Below are 18,703 nucleotides of genomic sequence, written 5' to 3'. Positions count from 1 at the left end.
GATTATGAACAAGTTGATCCCATCCCTAATTATGATGATGATGTTGATATGATGAACATCCAATGGGAGAAAATAATGACTTGGAACTTGGCAATGAGCATGATGTTGATGTTAATGATGACTTTTCTAATGAAGTTGTTTAAAGTCTATTGTGCCTTCTTAGAAACCTATAATTTGATTAGGCTTTCTTATCTTATGGTGTATTTTGTTATTACCTTTATTGCTTTTTTTTTTTACAAAACATATGATTCCAAAGTATGGGTTGTAACATTTATTTTGTTATAATTATTTTTTCGTGAATTTTTATTAGGTTCAATTACTACTAGTTTTAATTTACAAAGCACATGTTTAAATTCATTGTTGTCACATACTCATATTTTTCAAGTATGCAGATGGAACCAATGAATCATAATAAAGAAGTTCGCCCAACCAAGTGCCACTAAGGAAGAAGAAGAAGTTTGTTCTAGGACATAAAGTTACTAAGGTTGCCCAACAAGTAATGAAAGCGTCCTTTAGAGCAACACATCCTATTACATCTCAACAGGATGTACATCATACTATGCAGTATAATATACCCTCTCATGGTAGATAGCAACATATTCCTTCTTTACAATAGGGTGTAACAATGTCAACCTCTACTCCTTTAGAGTCTATTGCACAATTTGGTGCCTTTGTAATGATCCCTACACTAGGTATTAGTTCTACTTGTATAGAATCACAAGGTCAACCATCACACCATTCTAATTGTGTGCCACATGATATAGACCATGATTATGATGATATAGAGAATGAGGAGGAAGAGGTAAGCCATGCACTAATTGACCTAGTTTAATGATTATGTTAGTGGTTTGTTATACTTTTAGTTTATGATTTGTATGGTTTTATGTTTGTGCAGGTTTTGTCCAAGTAGAGTGGCTTCATCAACCATCATATCTGTCATAAAGTCACAATTTAGGGTTGCCTATATTTTTTGGAAAGCAATCCAACAAAAAAAGTTGATAAAATGTTTGAGATGTTCAGGGTAAATTCTTCTATAGTGATCAATATATACATATATAATTAATGCACTTTGATTTATGTTTTTTTATATTTTAGAAACTTGTTGCTTGGAAACCCGAAGATGAATATCAAGTTAAGGAAAATTTCAAATCTAAAGGATCAAAGCATCTATCTCAAATTCTTTTAGAGGTGCGAGGTGATCAGATTCGTCCTCAATGAATAGGTGAGACAATATGGAATGACCTTTTACGACATTGGGATTCTGTGGTTTTTCAGAAGTTCTCCATCCAAGCCAAGAAGAATTATTCATCTGAACAAGGGCGATCTATGCACACAAGGGGATCTATCTCAGCCCTTGATTGGATAGTGCATTTGGTATGTTTTACATTGGTATAAATGCTTCTTTAATTTTTATTGGTATGAATATGAACCCATAAAATTAGTGCATATTGTGTGTTGGTAGCAATGGGTTCATGATAAATGATTTACATAGTCTTCTAGAGTAGTACTTAACCGTAATTTTCAGTGTTGTCAGCAATAGGTTCATGAAAGCATAAGTTGATATGTAAAACCTTGCAACAACCAACCAACTAACTAATTAATTACCTTGTTATTTACCAAATGTGTTGAATATTGAAATTGCCTTGTTCATGAAATCATACTTATATATTTGGTGCATTAAGTGTGTTGAACCATTAAATTTGGTGCATTTTGTGTGCTAAACTAGTGTAGTAAGTGGGTGTATTAATAACTTTTTAAGTGTACTAACCATTTAATTACTTTGATATTTGTATTAATAACTTTTAAGTGTGTTGAACCATTAAATTTGGTGCATTTTGTGTGTGTATATGTGTTGGTGCATTTTAGTAGTGTAATAAGTGTGCTTTTATGATTTTTATATGACATACTTATATATCTAAATATTTTAAAGTTTCATAGGTTTGGAAAACCTCCCCACATTGTGAAGCTGTTCAAAGAGACACGCAGTAGGAAAAAGGACAACACTTGGGTGGATAAGAGATCAAAGAAAAAACCTATGTAAGTTAACATGCAATATAAATTATTTAATTTTTTAGTAAAAAATTAACTGTGACTGATTTTTTTTCATTTAATTAGGGAGACTTTCGAAAGAAATTACAAGAATGCTCTAGTGGTGGGACATAGGCAATTAAACCTACATCAAGAGGAAAATTGTGGGATGATGTTGCTGAAGGCCTTGGGGACGTCTTTATGGGGTAGGAAACGTGTCCTCCCATTATAGGCTTAGTGTGGAATCACTAACACAAGTGAATCGAGCATCTTGTAGGTCATCTAAAACCATTGCTCCAAAGTGAGTGGCTGAGCAAATCTCACTAGCAAATGAAAGAATTGAACAACAAATGAAAGAGCAACAAGAACAACATCAAAAGACACAAGAAAAGATGCTCAACAGCATTAGGGAACTTAATGCATATGTGAGTGACCTTAGCCAGTGTCTTCAATCACATCATCATCACGATTCAGACAATGAGGAATACTTTGATCGTGATGACAAATACCATCACACCTAGTCATTAGAGACATGACACTTATATATAAGATTTTTTGTATTATGACTTAGTACCATACTTATGTGTTTTTTTTTATACTTTATACTTCATAGAAGCACTTTAGTGATTTTTTTATATGACTTAGTAGAAAGTACTTATATGGATTTGTATTATGGCAACTATATTCTACTGTGAAGTACTTATATGAAATATTGGCATGGATTAATTGTTTCTTTAAATAGGTATTGTTTTTATATTATGTTTAAATAGGCATTGTTTTTACAGGTTTTGAAAATTTCATAAAAAAAATTAATTTGAAAAAAAAACATAATTACTAAAGGTTAAACCCACTATATTACAATGAGTTTTTATTGTGCAGAAAACACATTACCAATGGCTAAACCAATTATAATATAGTGGGTTTGGTCAACTATAAAAAAAAAAAAAAAAAACCAATTGTATTACAATGGGTTTAGACTGCTGTAATTTATTACACATGCTAGCCAAGGTCTAGTTTTATTCATCACTTATTGGTGACTAAATCTTGTATATTATCAACGGTGAAATTACTAACAACTAAACTCACTATATTACCCTCAGGTTATAGTGAGCTTAGCCAACTATATTGTAGACAAACTCTTAGTCCATTGTAAGTCATCTATTTACAGTTGGATTTCATTATTACAGTGAGCTTATGTGTGTGTGTGTGTGTATATATATATATATATACATATTATGTGCAAGTATGGGGTACTAAAGTACCCATTAACTTTAACAAGTAACTCCTCACAACATCCCCATTCCCGTTTTATGCAAGGTATTTATCCTACTTATTACAAATATTTTTTGAGTACCATAGGATTTGAGTAGAATTTTCATCCCTATTAGGTTCCTAAAAAATTATAGCGTTGTCATGTTAGTCTATAGAAATAAGAAACAATTTTTATGAAAAGGTTCCTAAAAATACAATTTATCAACCACAACGTGTGTTTGGAATGCTAGTGAGTTAAACTCACCATGATATTTGGAAAACAACAAATAGTTTTTGTGGTGAACTCACCATGATTTTTTACAGTCACTCTCATCATGTTGTCTACCATCAAATCAAACTGAATATTGTAATGCTTCATACATAATAGGCAAGTGAACCGAGTTTAATTATAAAAAGAAACACTATGTATTGAGTTATCGCATCCACAGAGAGTATGTGTAACATAAAGGAAATCATCAAACAATTTTTATACACATTTGTTGCAACGAGTTATCAACTTGCTAGGACAAATGTGTTAAGTTTTAGGTTTTGGGAAAGAAAGATTTCACTATAACAAGTCGTTAGTTTTTTATGGCAAAACTAAATTGTTTTAGGTTTTGAAAGAAGATTCTAAAGCGAAAATGGATTCAAATAGAGAAAAGTGTTTCTAATATCAAAACCATAGAATTCTTTACATGAAACTCGTTTCCAATCAATCTCCTAATTCAATGCAACCAAGATCCAAACTACAATGACTAAACTTAATTCCTTTGTGATTTAAACCTAGATACTCAAAGCTAGATTAGTGAATCCCTAAAAAATTTCTTTTGATCTATTTATTTAACTCTGTTAATATTTCTTGGTAAATGTAAGCAATTTTTACATATTGTAAACCATACGACTGAGACTCAAACTATTATAGTCAATACATCTACTAATGTTTGTTCCCATAATAAGTTTCACCAACAACAGAGGTAATATATAAGTTATTGTATCTACTCGTTTGAAAATAATAGAATTGCAATTTGATATTCCTTTTAGCTAAGATATATTTTTTGTCCCTATAAATATACCAAAGTTCAGATTTTATGCAATTTTCTATCCTCTTAAAATTATAATGTGTTACTTTTTTCCCTAGAGCTAGGCTTGAACTCATTTGAACCTACATGACATTTTTTATGTTATATATTAAAATGCAGTTTATGGAGGTTAAAAATCCTCCACAAATTATAGAAGAAACCAAAAAAAATAATGCAAAAATTGAAACATAATTTGTGGAGGTTAAAAACCACCACAAATTACATAAACAAATATGCAAATATCGAAGCCTCTTCCTAATAACACGGTGTCACTACCATCAAACATCATAACAAACCCAAATAAAGAGACCAAAACAAATCCAAAATTGGAGATTGTTAAAGGTGTTACCACCGCAATGTGTGAATTCTAATAGTGTTGCATTGCCACAACCAACGTTCTAATTTCATCATCACCACTTCATTGTTCTCCAGTAGAGACAAGGTGGCCACCTGGAACAACTTCCTTAGTCATGTCTTCCTCTTCCACATCAAGCTTGTCAAGCTTTGCACTTCATTGTCCTCCCTCACCCCTCTCTCGCCCAAGTGAGCCACCCTCCCTTGTTGCAAATAATTCTTATACACATTTGTTGCAACGAGTTATCAATTTGATGTGGTGAATAGGTTGAGTTTTAGTTTTTTTTTAAGAAGGTTTTGCATTAGTGAGGTGTTAATTCATTATGGAAAAACTAAATTGTTTTTGGTTTTCAAACACAATTTTTTGAGCGAAAATGAAATCAAACATAGAAAAGTGTTGCTAAAATGAAATCCATAGAATTCTTCATATGAAACTCATTCTTAATCAATCTCCTAGTTCAATGCAACAAAAATTCAAATTACAATGAATAATCTTAATTCCTTAGTGATTAATCCTTGAGTTCTAAGCCAAATCCCTAATTCCTTAGGTGATTTAGATCTAAAAACTCAGAGCTAGATCAGTGATTCACTATAAAAGCAAGTATTTGATCCATTCTTAACATCAAAGCCTTACACAATTTCAATTCAAATCTAGGATTTGAACTTGTTTCCAGACAATTCAAATCCCTAAAAGTTAGGTTGATCACTCCTAACATGCATATAAGCATAGAATTGAAATAGCATTACATTAACTATGAGAATTGATCAGAAAATAGAGAATTACATACTTGAATTCTACTTCAATCATTCGGCAGTGAAATTTAGCTCATTTGGATCATGAAGGATCCAAATAGAGCTTTGAGATAGTAACAACGAAGGAAAAAAGAGGGAAGGGAGAAAAGAGAGAGAGAGAGAGAGAGAGAGAGAGTTCAAGATTCTATTTGTAAAATTCACAAATGAACCAAAAGTATATACAAAGGATGTTACATACTCTTTAAATAGAGTGAATATTAAATTATTTTTTTGTGCCTCAGAAGTTTTGGTGCAACAAAATTACATTTATACACTTAGGACTTATGCACTTGATCTTGATGGTTATGAACCTTGTTCGCTGGGGCCAACATATGACTCCTTAGGGTTAGTTTCTCTTAAATTTCAAGATCTTCAACTCTGTAGATTCGTTATGGCAAAGTTCAAGTTTGTTGAGGCAAACCTCTATCAGTTTTAGCTTATCAAGAGTCATGTTTCATTGTAGCGAAAGCACATCTTGTTGTGGAAGATCATGTCAATCAGCATCTCTTCATTCTTTGATGATCAAAATTTGCTCTTTAACATCCAAATTTACACAAAAACATGAAAAGTATCTTTTTAAGTTTCTAAAACCAATTTATAAAATTTATTAACAAAAACGACAATTGTGTACAAAAATTCTAAAGAAGAGCTAGGATAATTGCTCACAAAATAAAGTGTGAAAAACAATTATCAACTAAAATATACCAACATTTTAAACATAACAAATTAACAATAACAATCTAAATTAAAGATCAAAATCTTAACATAACAAATTAACAATACTTGAACATTAGACTTAGGCAAGTTAAGTGGATAGTCCGCAAATAAAGCCTGCTAGGTCTATGGGCTTCACGAGTCGAACTCAAAAACCCAATATTCATATGCGAATTTTTAAAAAAAAGGCTCATTACCTATAAGGTCCACAAGTTTAATGGGTTGGTTCACATATCTATGTTTGTATACCCACCCTTATGTGGAGATGGTAATTAGGGTCTGAAAATACATGTTCCCATAACAACATTTAAAAAAAATACACATACTTGGCCTCATACAAACACAAGTAGCTACATTAATTCTCATCCTGTATGCATTGGGTACCTATATATTCATACCCGCACTTTAATTATGTATAAAATTAATAAATAAATACTATTATAAAAATTAATACAAGTAAATTGAAAAGATATGTCATTAAATATATACAAATCTACACTACTAATTTAGAGCCACAAACAACACAAAATATTGATTTATAAGTGAAAGTCAATATTAAAAGAATTTTTCAAAAAATTCATAAATTTATACATAAAAGTAAACAATAGTTTAATATTCTTAAATATAACATGAAACAAATTTACTACTCTATGTTAGATTGTTATTATTAGTCATAAAATCAGAAAAATATAATTTTTTTTATAAAAGAGTATATGTATAATATAAATTATATACTTAAGTAAAATATATATTTTAATTACTTAATATTTAATATATATGACATATATGTGAGGTGAGGAAGGTTGGATACTATAATACTCACACCATACTCATTCCCGCAAAAAATTGTGGGTAAAATACCCATCTCATCCCTAGTCGCAATAAGCGAATAATTATTGTTTTCATTTGATGATATTTTAGATGATACTAATTAATATTGAAACAACTCTTGCGGCATTGAAATAATTGACGAAGTCAAATAGAGGACTTAAAAAAAGAATTTTAAAAATTTCAAAAATCAAATACAATAAAATTATTTTTGAAGAACTAAAACCTAGAATAATATATATTTGAAGGACCATAATCATATTTAATCATTTTTTATTATCATTATGGGTCCTCTTGGTTTTATTATAAGTGTCATCATCCTAATTTTTTTGGTAAATTTTATCTTAATAAATTAATTTGACATATTTTATCTCCAATAGCACTATTAACTTTAATTTTTAATTTCTTAATGAATTTTATCCTAATAAATTAATTTTTTACCCTTTACTTTTAAAAAATTGCAAACTTTATTGCTGACGAGACATCTTAACTTAATTATATTTTTTACCTTTTAACAAATTTTACTCCCAATTTTTTTCCACTTTTTGACGAATTTTATTTTAAAATATTATGGTGCACCACAATATTTGTTATACGCTGAGATTGGGAAGCTCCATTTCGACTTTCAAGTTTTAAGGAAATGAGAAAAATGGAAGCGATCGAAGTTCATCATCATCATGCATGAAAATGGGTAGGTGGCATATTCTTGAAGTAAATGAAGACCATAGACTACGTGTCTTCATGGTTTTCAATGTAACCAATGCATGTTAGTTAGTGGAAGCATGCATGAACCCTGAGGATAGAGCCTTGCCCCCAGTTCCTCATGAACCTGTGGCTATTTACCACCAACACATCATTTTCACACACACACACACAAACACACACACAGTTTGATTTCGGTATAGGAAAAAGTGAAGCTAGCAAGAACGAAAGGTTGGCTCAGATTGCAATATTTTAAGGCTCAAGAGAATCAAAGACTCCTTGGCATATTTAACTTTTAAGACGGCAAAAAATGTTTCCATTTTCTGCTCTAGCTATCTCAGATAGATAGCCATAAAATTTGTCATGTTAATGTGATGCTTTCTGCATAAAAATTACTTGGATGTTGTGTTTTCTCTTCATTTAAGAATGGAAAAGATTCCAAAGCATGAATGGAAAAGATTTGGTAGAATGAATAGGATGAATGGAAATACAAAATTTGAAGTGAAAAAGGTAAAAATATAGAAATGAAAGATATTTATTAATAAAGAAACATAGAATGAGATAAGGAGAGAGATCAGAAATTAAAAATATTTAATTCAAGAAAATTAGTATGAGATAAGAAAAAAATTAAAAATTCAAGATATTTAATCGAAGAAAAATAGAATGAGATAAGGACGAAGATAGAAAAATGAACGAAAATAAATATGAAATAACATAGGTCCTACCATTTTAAAAGAATATTTTCACTCCTCTTTCATTTTACAAAAAACAAAATTTTTAGTTTCATTTTTTTTCTTCCCCTCGTATATATGGCTTGCAGAGTTTAAGAGGAAGAATTTTTAGTAGCATGATTTTGTAACAATAGTAATAACTTTTAACACATTTTTATTCTATTTTATTAATTTCTAAAATTCAATACTATTTTTAAATTTTATTTATTCAAGATATCATAATTAAATTTACATGTTAAAAAAATAAATAAGTAAACAGATGAATATGATAAAAGAAATTATGACAAAAGCCAATATGGAGGGAGCATTGGGCCACAATCCTGTATTCTATTTCAGTGGGGCAAAGTAATTCAATAGGACACGGGATACATCGAAAAGATACACGAAGTCAGGAAACAACAGTGATGACTTTTGCGGCCCAATCGATGGCCCTGTGGAACTGCAAATGGTTTCGTCTTTCCAAGACAGATATCTGAGAACGTGATCCTGGATATTAAAGCAGACAAAATGTTGGATTGTTGGATATATATAATGTTGAATTTTTGCTCCTCTTGACTTATATTTGGTTTAATTTTTTTTAAAAAAAAAACTAATTCGATTTAATAAAATATTTTAATTAATTTCTAATTTTTGTATTAGTTAAAAAATTTGTTTGAATATTTGATAAATATGCATTTTTAATAATTTTCAGTGCTTTTTAAAATTTTACTTAAAATAATATTTTTAAAATATTAGTTTCTAATTTTTATATTTTCTTTTATTTTTATCCTCAATATATATATTTACTTTTTTTGTTAAATTTTTTAAATAAATCATGATTTTATTATTTTTTGTTATTTTATATTTTTTTGTTATTTTAATAAAAAAATTTATCAATACTTATAATTTAATAAGTCATTTTTCAGTTTATAACTAACTTTTCAACTTTTAGTTAATTTTGTCAAATATAATCTTAATCTTTAAAATTTTAAAAAATTTCTTTTAAATCATTTATTTAACAATGTCAATATTTTTTATTAAATGTAAACAATTTTTACATATTGTAAACCATATGACTCATACTCAACCTATTATAGCCAATGCATCTACTAATGTTTGTTCCCATAATAAGTTCCACCAACAATAGAGATAACATATAAGTTTTTGTATCTACTTGTTTGAAAATAATAAAGATCCTTGAAATTTTTAAAAAAAATTATTTTTAAGCCATTTATTTAAATCCTTTAATATTTCTTATTAAATGTATGCAATTTTAACATATTGTAAATCATATGACCCATATATACTCAACCTATTATAGCCAATGCATCTACTAATGTTTGTTCCCATAGTAAGATCCACCAACAATAGAGATATTATATAAGTTTTTGTATCTACTTGTTTGAAAATAATAGAGATCCTTGAATTTTTTTAAAAATTTCTTTTTAAGTCATTTATTTAACTCCTTTAATATTTCTTATTAAATGTAAGCAATTTTTACATATTGTAAAGACTCATACTATAGCCAATACATCTCCTAATGTTTGTTCCCATAATAAGTTCCACCAACAACATAGATAATATATAAGTTTTTGTATCTACTTGTTTGAAAATAATAGAGATCCTTAAAAATTTTTAAAATTTTCTTTTTAAGCTATTTATTTAACTCCTTTAATATTTCTTATTAAATGTAAGCAATTTTTACATATTGTGAACCATATGATTCATACTCAACCTATTATAGTCAATGGATACTAATGTTTGTCCCCATAATAAGTTCCACCAACAACAAAGATAATATATAAGTTTTTGTATCTACTTGTTTGAAAATAATAGAGTTGTAATTTGATATTTTTTTAAAGCTAAAATATGTTTTTTTGTCCTTATAAATGTACCAAAGTTTGAATTTTATTCCTATAAAAATTATAATGTGACTTTTTGACCTGAAGCTGGACTTGGACTCATCCGAACCAACATGAAATTTTTTAAGTTATATATTAAAATATAATTTCTAGGGGTTAAAAGCCATCCACAAATTGTAGAAGAAAAAAAATGCAAAAATCAAAAACATAATTTATAGAGGTTAAAAGCCACCATAAATTAAAGAATATATGTGTGTGTGTGCCAAGACAAATCCAAACCCAAATCCAAAATTAGAGATTGTTAAAGGTGTACCACGCATCGAGCAAATTTTGATAGTTAGGAAAAGAGGGTTATCATCGCATTGCCTCAACCAATGGTTTTGATTTCATCATTGCCACCTCGTCATTCTCTAGCAGATAAAAGGTGGTGTTGCCTCCTAAAACATCCTTTTTTTTGTCATGTCTTCATCTTCCACATCAAGCTCGTCGAGCTCTACACCTGGCTTCACTACATACAACTTTTATAGACATTCAATGCAGCGAGTTATCAATTTATTGTGCCAAATGGGTTGAGTTACAATTTTTTTGAAAAGAAGGTTTTACGTTAGTGATGTGTCAATTCACTATGGTAAAACTAAACTGTTTTTGGTTTTCAGACATAATTTTTGGAGCAAAAATAAAATCAAACATAGAAAAGAGTTGTTGAGATGAAATCTATAGAATTCCTCATATGAAACTCATTCCTAATCAATCTCTTAGTTTAATGCAACCAAAATTCAAACTACAATGACTAATTATAATTTCTTAGTGATTAATCCTTTAGTTCCAAGACAAATACCTAGTTCCTTATGTGTGATTTAGATCTAAAAATTCAGAGCTAGACCAGTGATTCTATACTATACTTATGTAAGTATTTGATCCATTCCCAACATCAAAGTCTTGCACAATTTCAATTAAGATCTAGGATTTAAACTTGTTTCCAAACAATCAAAATCCCTAAAAATTAGGTTGATTACTCCTAACATGCATCTAAGCATAGAATTGAAATATGACCACATAAACAATGAAAATTGATTAAAAAATATATATTTTATACTTGAATTATATACTTCAATCACTCAACAACTATGAAATTTAGCTCATTTGGACCATGAAGGATCCAAATAGAATCTCAAAAGAGCAACAATGGAATATAGAGGGAAAGGAGAAAAGAGAGAGAGAGAGAGAGAGAGAGAGAGAGAGAGAGAAGTTCAAGATTTTATTTCTAAGAGTTCACAAATTAACCAAAATGTCTTTACAAATTAAGGATATTACAAGCTCTTTAAATAGAGTTGAGATTACATTATCTTTTGTGCCTCAGAGGATTTTGCGAAACTACACCTTTGAACTAAGAATTCTGCACTTGATCTTCATGCCTCTGGACCTTATTCCTTAAGGCGAATAGACAACTCGTTGTAACAAGTTTCTCTTAATTCTAAGCTTTCTAGATTGATTGTGGCAAATCTTCACCATTTTCAACTCATCAAGGGTCCTATTATGTTGTGGCAAAAGCTTATCTTGTGGCAAGATAATCTCTATAGCTCTTCATCATTTAATGATTCAACTCTGCTTTGATAACATCTAAATTTATAGAAAAACATAAAAAATTATCTTTTTTACTTTCTAAAACAAGTGTATACAATTTATTAACAAAAATCACAATTATCAACAAAAATCATAAAGAAAGGCTAAGATATTTGTTTACAAAATAAGGTGTGAAAAACAATTAGCACTTTTGATAAAAAAAAGTAACACATTATAATTTTATGAGGACAAAAATTTTTACAATGGAAAAAATTCAAACTTTGATATATTTTTGAAATGAAAAACATATTTTAACATTCTTTTTATTCTTGCATGATATACTGAAATACTAATTAATGCAAAAAAATAAATACTAATTAATATTGAAACAACTCTTGCATTATTGAAATAATTGACGAAGTCAAATAGAGGACTTAAAAAAGAATTTTGAAAATTTCAAAAACTAAATACAATAAAATTATTTTTGAAGAACTAAAACCTAGATTAATATATATTTGAAGGACCATAATCATATTTAATCATTTTTTTATCATTATGGGTCCTCTTCATTTTATTACAAGTGTCATCATCGTAATTTTTTTGGTAAATTTTATCTTAATAAATTAATTTGACATATTTTATCTCCAATAGCACTTTTAACTTTAATTTTTAATTTCTTAATGAATTTTATCCTAATAAATTAATTTTTACCCTTTACTTTTAAAAAATTGCAAACTTTATTGCTGACGTGACATCTTAACTTAATTATATTTTTTACCTTTTAACAAATTTTACTCCCAATTTTTTTCCACTTTTTGACGAATTTTATTTTAAAATATTATGGTGCACCACAATATTTGTTATACGCTGAGATTGGGAAGCTCCATTTCGACTTTCAAGTTTTAAGGAAATGAGAAAAATGGAAGCGAAGTTCATCATCATCATGCATGAAAATGGGTAGGTGGCATATTCTTGAAGTAAATGAAGACCATAGACTACGTGTCTTCATGGTTTTCAATGTAACCAATGCATGTTAGTTAGTGGAATTGAAGCATGCATGAACCCTGAGGATAGAGCCTTGCCCCCACTTCCTCGTGAACCTGTGGCTATTTACATACCACCAACACATCAATTTCACCTATATATATATGCTTCTAGCAATTTGAGATTCTTGCATGCTTTGGTTAGAGTTTGATTTCGGTATAGGAAAAAGTGAAGCTAGCAAGAACGAAAGGTTGGCTCAGATTGCAATATTTTAAGGCTCAAGAGAATCAAAGACTCCTTGGCATATTTAACTTTTAAGACGGCAAAAAATGTTTCCATTTTCTGCTCAAGCTATCTCAGATAGATAGCCATAAAGTTTGTCAAGTTAATGTGATGTTTTCTGCATAAAAATTACTTGGATGTTGTGTTTTCTCTTCATTTAAGAATGGAAAAGATTCCAAATGCAGGATTTACACGTGTATAAACTCGATCTTTCTATTTTTTTTTTCAGAGCACATTTTGCTCTTTTGTTTTATTTTTCAGTCTTTGAAAAGATTGTCTTTTGATTTTTAGTCACCCATGAGGATCATTGAACAATAATTGACATTAATGCTCCATGAATACAATGAGTATGGTCTTGACATTTTTCTTTTGAAATTCTCAAAATTCATTAGCATGCATCAAATGTTTGAACTTTAGAGTAATTAAATACCAAAACTCTTGTTATTTAGAAATTCCCTCATATTTATTACCTTGCTTTCCTTGTTATTACGAGCCTAAAAAACATGCATTTCAGAAAAGTGTTATCTTTTGATTTTATATTTACTTTAACTGTATATTGAGAATCAAAATGAATTCCCATATAAATTTTGGCGCGCGGGTTCCATATATTTGTGATGAAACTTCTATTCACTAGGTTTTCTGTTCTGTATGTTAAGGTTTTCGGTTTTCCAATGGAAATGAAGAATGAGGATCAGATCACACAACAGGCTCAGAGACCAAAATATGATTGCCTTCTATTTGGTAAGCCTTGTAACCAGAACATTTTTCTAGTACCTAATTGGAAATTTCATATTAATTTGTGCATGCTGCTACAACTACCATTATTTTTCAGATTTAGATGATACTTTGTATCCTCTCAATTCTGGTCTTGCAAATGCAATTGACAAAAATATTAAAGGTAAGGAACTGTGCCACACTTCTGCAGTTGTGCTACAATTTTCTCATTAATGTCTTTATAAATTGCTGTTGAATTTAATTTATTTGACATGAGTGGTATATCATTGATCTTATTAGACTACATGGTCGAGAAGCTTGGCGCAGAACCAAGTAAAACTGGTGAATTGGTCAACCTCCTTTACAGTAACTATGGAACTACTATTGCTGGTCTAAGGGTATCATTTCCTTGTTTTACAGCACTTTCTCTTAAATAAGTTTTAATCATGGTTAAATTCTGAAAATACTAAGAATTTATTTATTGTCTTATATATGTTTCACTTTTTTCCATTCAGGCTATTGGATATGACATTGACTATGAAGAATATTACAGGTACTTTTGCTTCTTTTTCTCCCATCTCTTTCACATGGATAATTAGTGAATTTCTTCAATCGTTGTGTCTATTTTGAAATTGAAATAGTGACATTGACTCTTGAAATTCTGTTGACAGTTTTGTTCATGGGAAATTACCTTATGAGAACTTAAAGCCAGACCCAGTTCTGAGGAATCTGCTGCTGAGTCTCCCCTATAGAAAGCTTGTAAGTTGTTTATAACAAAAAAAAATTAAATTGACTATAAAACTAAAATTTGTAATACTTTCAAGGACCAAAAGCATGCTTAACTCCATATTTTATTATTTGTATGCAAGTTATTTAATCAGGATTATCAGTCTAGTATTAATTCCAAATCATACTCATCGGCTTATTCTCTTTTCTTCCTTTTCTAATTAAATCCTTGTAATTTCAACAATTGTTTTTGTCAATAGATTTTCACAAACTCAGACAAAGTCCATACGATTAAGGCACTTGAAAGACTTGGGTTGGAAGACTGCTTTGAAGGAATGATATGCTTTGAGACCCTTAATCCTATCCAAAAGAGCACTGTTTTTTATTATGAAGCTGACATAAAGTTTGAGGGTTCAAAGAGCATAAATCCAACACCCAAAAATGGTGTAGAATGCTCTGAAATCTTTGACATCATAGAGCATTTTGCTCAACCTGAACCCAGTGCAGTCCTGCCAGAGACACCAATTATCTGCAAACCATCCGAACATGCCATTAAATTGGCCCTCAAGATGGCCAACCTTAACCCACAAAGAACCGTAAGAAAATCAACCTTTCGGCTTTATGATCTAATTGTTTTATTTGGTTTAATATGTTTATTAGTACTTACAAATATGGCAAATTTTAGTTTTAGTTTCTAAAATTTTATTAATTAAAATCTTTATAAATTTTAATAGTTTTGAAAATTACATGAAATGACATATATCTAGATATCTCACATTCTTTTCCATCAATGACCGTTCAGTTGCGATTATCATATGCATGTTATCTTATCGTTAAATAATTATAAAAATTATTTTACGAAAATAAATGTCTTAAATATATTTTTAGTTTCTTAAATTTAAATTTATTTTTGAGTTTAATAATCTTGCACTGACGGTATAAAATAGTTTTACAACATCATTTAATCATAAATCATCATTGATATGATTTTTAAAGTAATTATCATAAAAGTTAATAATTTTATCATATATAATAACTTATGATCGGACGACGATATAAAATTTTTTATATTAAGTGTATAATTTATTTTTTCTTCCTTTTATTAGTTTCTCAATTTTAAAAAAGAAACTTTTTTAGTTAACCCTAACTTATTAATTTTTAGCATTTTAAATGCACAATTAATGGGATTTCTTTTACCACAAGAAGGATTAAAAAGAGTAATATTTTGAAATGGAGGAACTTTGAAAAACAAATTTAAATTAAAGAGAAAAAAAACAATTGTAACCTAAATTTAATGGACAAAACTATATTTAAACCAAAATAAATTTATGAAAACAAAAAAAAAGTTGAAGGTCAAAACCAAACTTCTCTATATTTGTAACCGATGTAGATTCGGTGACAAAATATTATTTTTATACTAATGCTAGAAACTTATTTAAACATTTTCTTTACCTGTTTTGCTTACATTTTGTCATATTCAGTTGTTCTTTGAGGATAGTGTCCGCAACATACAATCTGGAAAACGATTGGGCCTTCACACTGTGTTGGTATGTTATTATTGATATTTTTTTGAAGTAGCTAAAATCTGACTTACTTTAAGAAACCATCACTGGTTGCCTTTAAAGTATGTCTGAACCCACCAAAAACTAATTTGAGCTATGTGCTCATTGATTGCTATATCCAGGTTGGTAGATCCTACAGGGTTAAAGGTGCTGATTATGCCATGGAAAGCATTCACAACCTTAAGGAGGCAGTGCCTGAACTGTGGGAAGCTGACATAAAAGCACAAGTTGCATGCCCGGGAACTGAGAAGCTTGCAGTGGAGACATCAGATATAGCTTGAGACTTCGCAAGAATGCCCCTTTTAGTATCGTTAATAAATTGAAAATCTATGTAGAAATAAAGAAGCAGTCAGCCACAGGGTTTTCCATCTTCAAATGTTTTTTTTTTTAATCTATAGGATCATTGCATTCAATATCAGAGATTTGATAACATTCACAGATCCTATTCAATCAATGAGTTAGATTTCTTCGTTCATTTTCAAATGAGTAGTGGTTGGTTTGGTTGAGTGGAAGGACTGTCTTGCCTTGAGACCAATAATGATATTGCTATAAGCAAACCGTTAATAGTAGACGGGCTTCACATGTTGTAGTTATTGTACTTGATGTTAATGCATGGTTCTTAACAAAATAAAACGTTAGTAACTTATATTTTATTGGTTGCAACGAATGAGATAAATATTTATTTTATATAATTAAAATTTATAATAAATAAATATTTTTAAACATAAAATTTTTATTATTATAATATAAGATTATTTTTTATTATTGATATTTTTTTAAAATATTAAAATTAAATTTAAAAAATAAAGATGAAAATGATAGATTAAAAAAGATAAGAAATAAAAAACTTAAAAATTTCTTAAAAACACTTGCAAAAAATGCTCTCGGCGAATGATTTGTTTATATTGTAATTTAGCAACTTTTTTTTTTTGAAGATTTAAGCATTAAATATGTTTTGAGTTTTTATTTTAATTACATGATATTATTTTATTTTATCTTATTGATTTAATAAAAAAAAATTTATAAACTTTCATGGTCTTGTTCTAAACCAGGTATACTTTTAAAAAATTTTATTTGATAATAATAAAGTGAATATGAATCTTTTATTCACGTAAATTTATTTATCAGTATTTTTATATGATTTAGTTATTTATGTACATGTGAGGGATAGAGAATGTCACACTAATCACTACTCTTGCATGCACACATATAGATAGAGAGAGACTCTTTTATTTGCATGACTTTTTCATAAACTGTTTAGAAAGAAAAGAAAAATAAAACGCAACGCTGTGTATTTTTTGGTAGAAATGTTTAATGCATAAAAAGAAATTACCAAAAAAATGAAATACCCAAAATTTTGTGAAAATATTTGACTGTATTCTTTTTATTCTGACATTATCTTTAGCCTTTAAGTAAATCTATATATTTTACTATTTTAACTTCTTAGTATAGACCTCTCAAAAACTTCTTAGTATAGACAAATTTTAGTAAGAATTCTGATCGTGTAACATTACTGAACTGAAACAAAAAGTCTGAAATCACAGAAGAAACAGGGCATTTCCTTTGATGATATTTAGAATGACCACGTCTCTCAAAACCTTACTCTTTCTTTTTATTACCACCGATATATATATATATATATATATATATATATATATATATATATATATATATATTACTTTTAGCCATTACATTTATGGTTAGTTGGACGCAGCAAAATAAATATTGTACGTAGCAAAATTTATGCAGAGTTCATTAATGTGAAACAAACATCACCAATTCACCACATATATAATTTCTCAATGCAACTTTCTAATTGTTGTATAATGCTGTTTTTCTCTCCTCACAAAATCAGCTTGGCCCTTTCTTTGCTTTCACGAAAGGTTTGCCCCATTTAATTGGCAACGGGAGGAGGCATGCATATCTCATATATATTAGCTTATATATGGTTATATAAATTTTTTGAATTGTGAATTACATTCGAATCCTAGGATTTATTCTTGTTATTAGATGATACATAACCCTACACTCAACTGTTATTAAGTGACTTGGGTGTTTAATTTTACCTTAACTTCAGAATGGACTATGGAGAGATCGTGATGGCCTTAATCAAACTTGAAAGTTCAAACCCTAAGGTGGCACTTGGTTCCCTCGTTTTCTATTTTCATTTTCGGTAAAAAAACAGAAAATAAAACTAAAAAAATATGTTTGTTAAGATTTTAGAAAACATTTTCGGAAACGTCCTTAAAATTGAAAACGAGAAAAAGTTGTTTTCAATGTATGTAATTTTAAGCAAAATGTCTTGCGTTACTTTTTCCTCCTCGAAGCAGCTTCCATCCCTTTCCTTTCCCACAATATCTCCGCTCAATCTATCACCGTTTCCAACAATCTTCTCCTCTTTGCTGCTAGCCTGCTACCACCTGTAACTTTATCTTCAACCCCTTTCCCCAACCAAGGTAGGAAGAGAAACGTCCTAGTTACAGGTGGACGGTGGGGGTATTATGTTCATTATTTTATAATTTTATTTACAAAATGTTTATCAATAAAAATAT

The 18,703-nt window shown here is 29.1% G+C and overlaps 1 protein-coding gene across 1 annotated transcript; it reads left to right on the top strand.

Annotated features, from left to right (window-relative positions):
• The first annotated feature begins 13,011 nt into the window (after positions 1-13,011).
• LOC114406246 lies at positions 13,012-16,797 on the top strand. The gene is made up of 9 exons (XM_028368894.1): positions 13,012-13,117; positions 13,806-13,890; positions 13,982-14,047; positions 14,164-14,261; positions 14,379-14,416; positions 14,535-14,622; positions 14,850-15,185; positions 16,071-16,136; positions 16,274-16,797. The coding sequence occupies exons 2-9, from the start codon at positions 13,821-13,823 to the stop codon at positions 16,430-16,432; spliced, it is 921 nt and encodes a 306-aa protein (XP_028224695.1). The 5' UTR covers positions 13,012-13,117; positions 13,806-13,820; the 3' UTR covers positions 16,433-16,797.
• Positions 16,798-18,703: the final 1,906 nt, after the last annotated feature.

Source organism: Glycine soja, chromosome 3 (genome assembly GCF_004193775.1).
Source record: "Glycine soja cultivar W05 chromosome 3, ASM419377v2, whole genome shotgun sequence".
In the NCBI taxonomy this organism is placed as follows: domain Eukaryota; kingdom Viridiplantae; phylum Streptophyta; class Magnoliopsida; order Fabales; family Fabaceae; genus Glycine; species Glycine soja.
Note: the sequence above shows the minus strand (reverse complement) of the source record. Positions and strands in the feature narration are given on the sequence as shown.

What these genes read in the sequence shown, in the direction of transcription:
- LOC114406246 (XM_028368894.1), top strand. Translation starts at nt 13,821, where the DNA reads ATGGAAATGAAGAATGAGGATCAGATCACACAACAGGCTCAGAGACCA. An exon ending in GACTATGAAGAATATTACAG is followed by an intron (nt 14,417 to 14,534) that starts GTACTTTTGCTT and finishes TTCTGTTGACAG; the next exon opens with TTTTGTTCATGGGAAATTAC. An exon ending in GTCTCCCCTATAGAAAGCTT is followed by an intron (nt 14,623 to 14,849) that starts GTAAGTTGTTTA and finishes TTTTGTCAATAG; the next exon opens with ATTTTCACAAACTCAGACAA.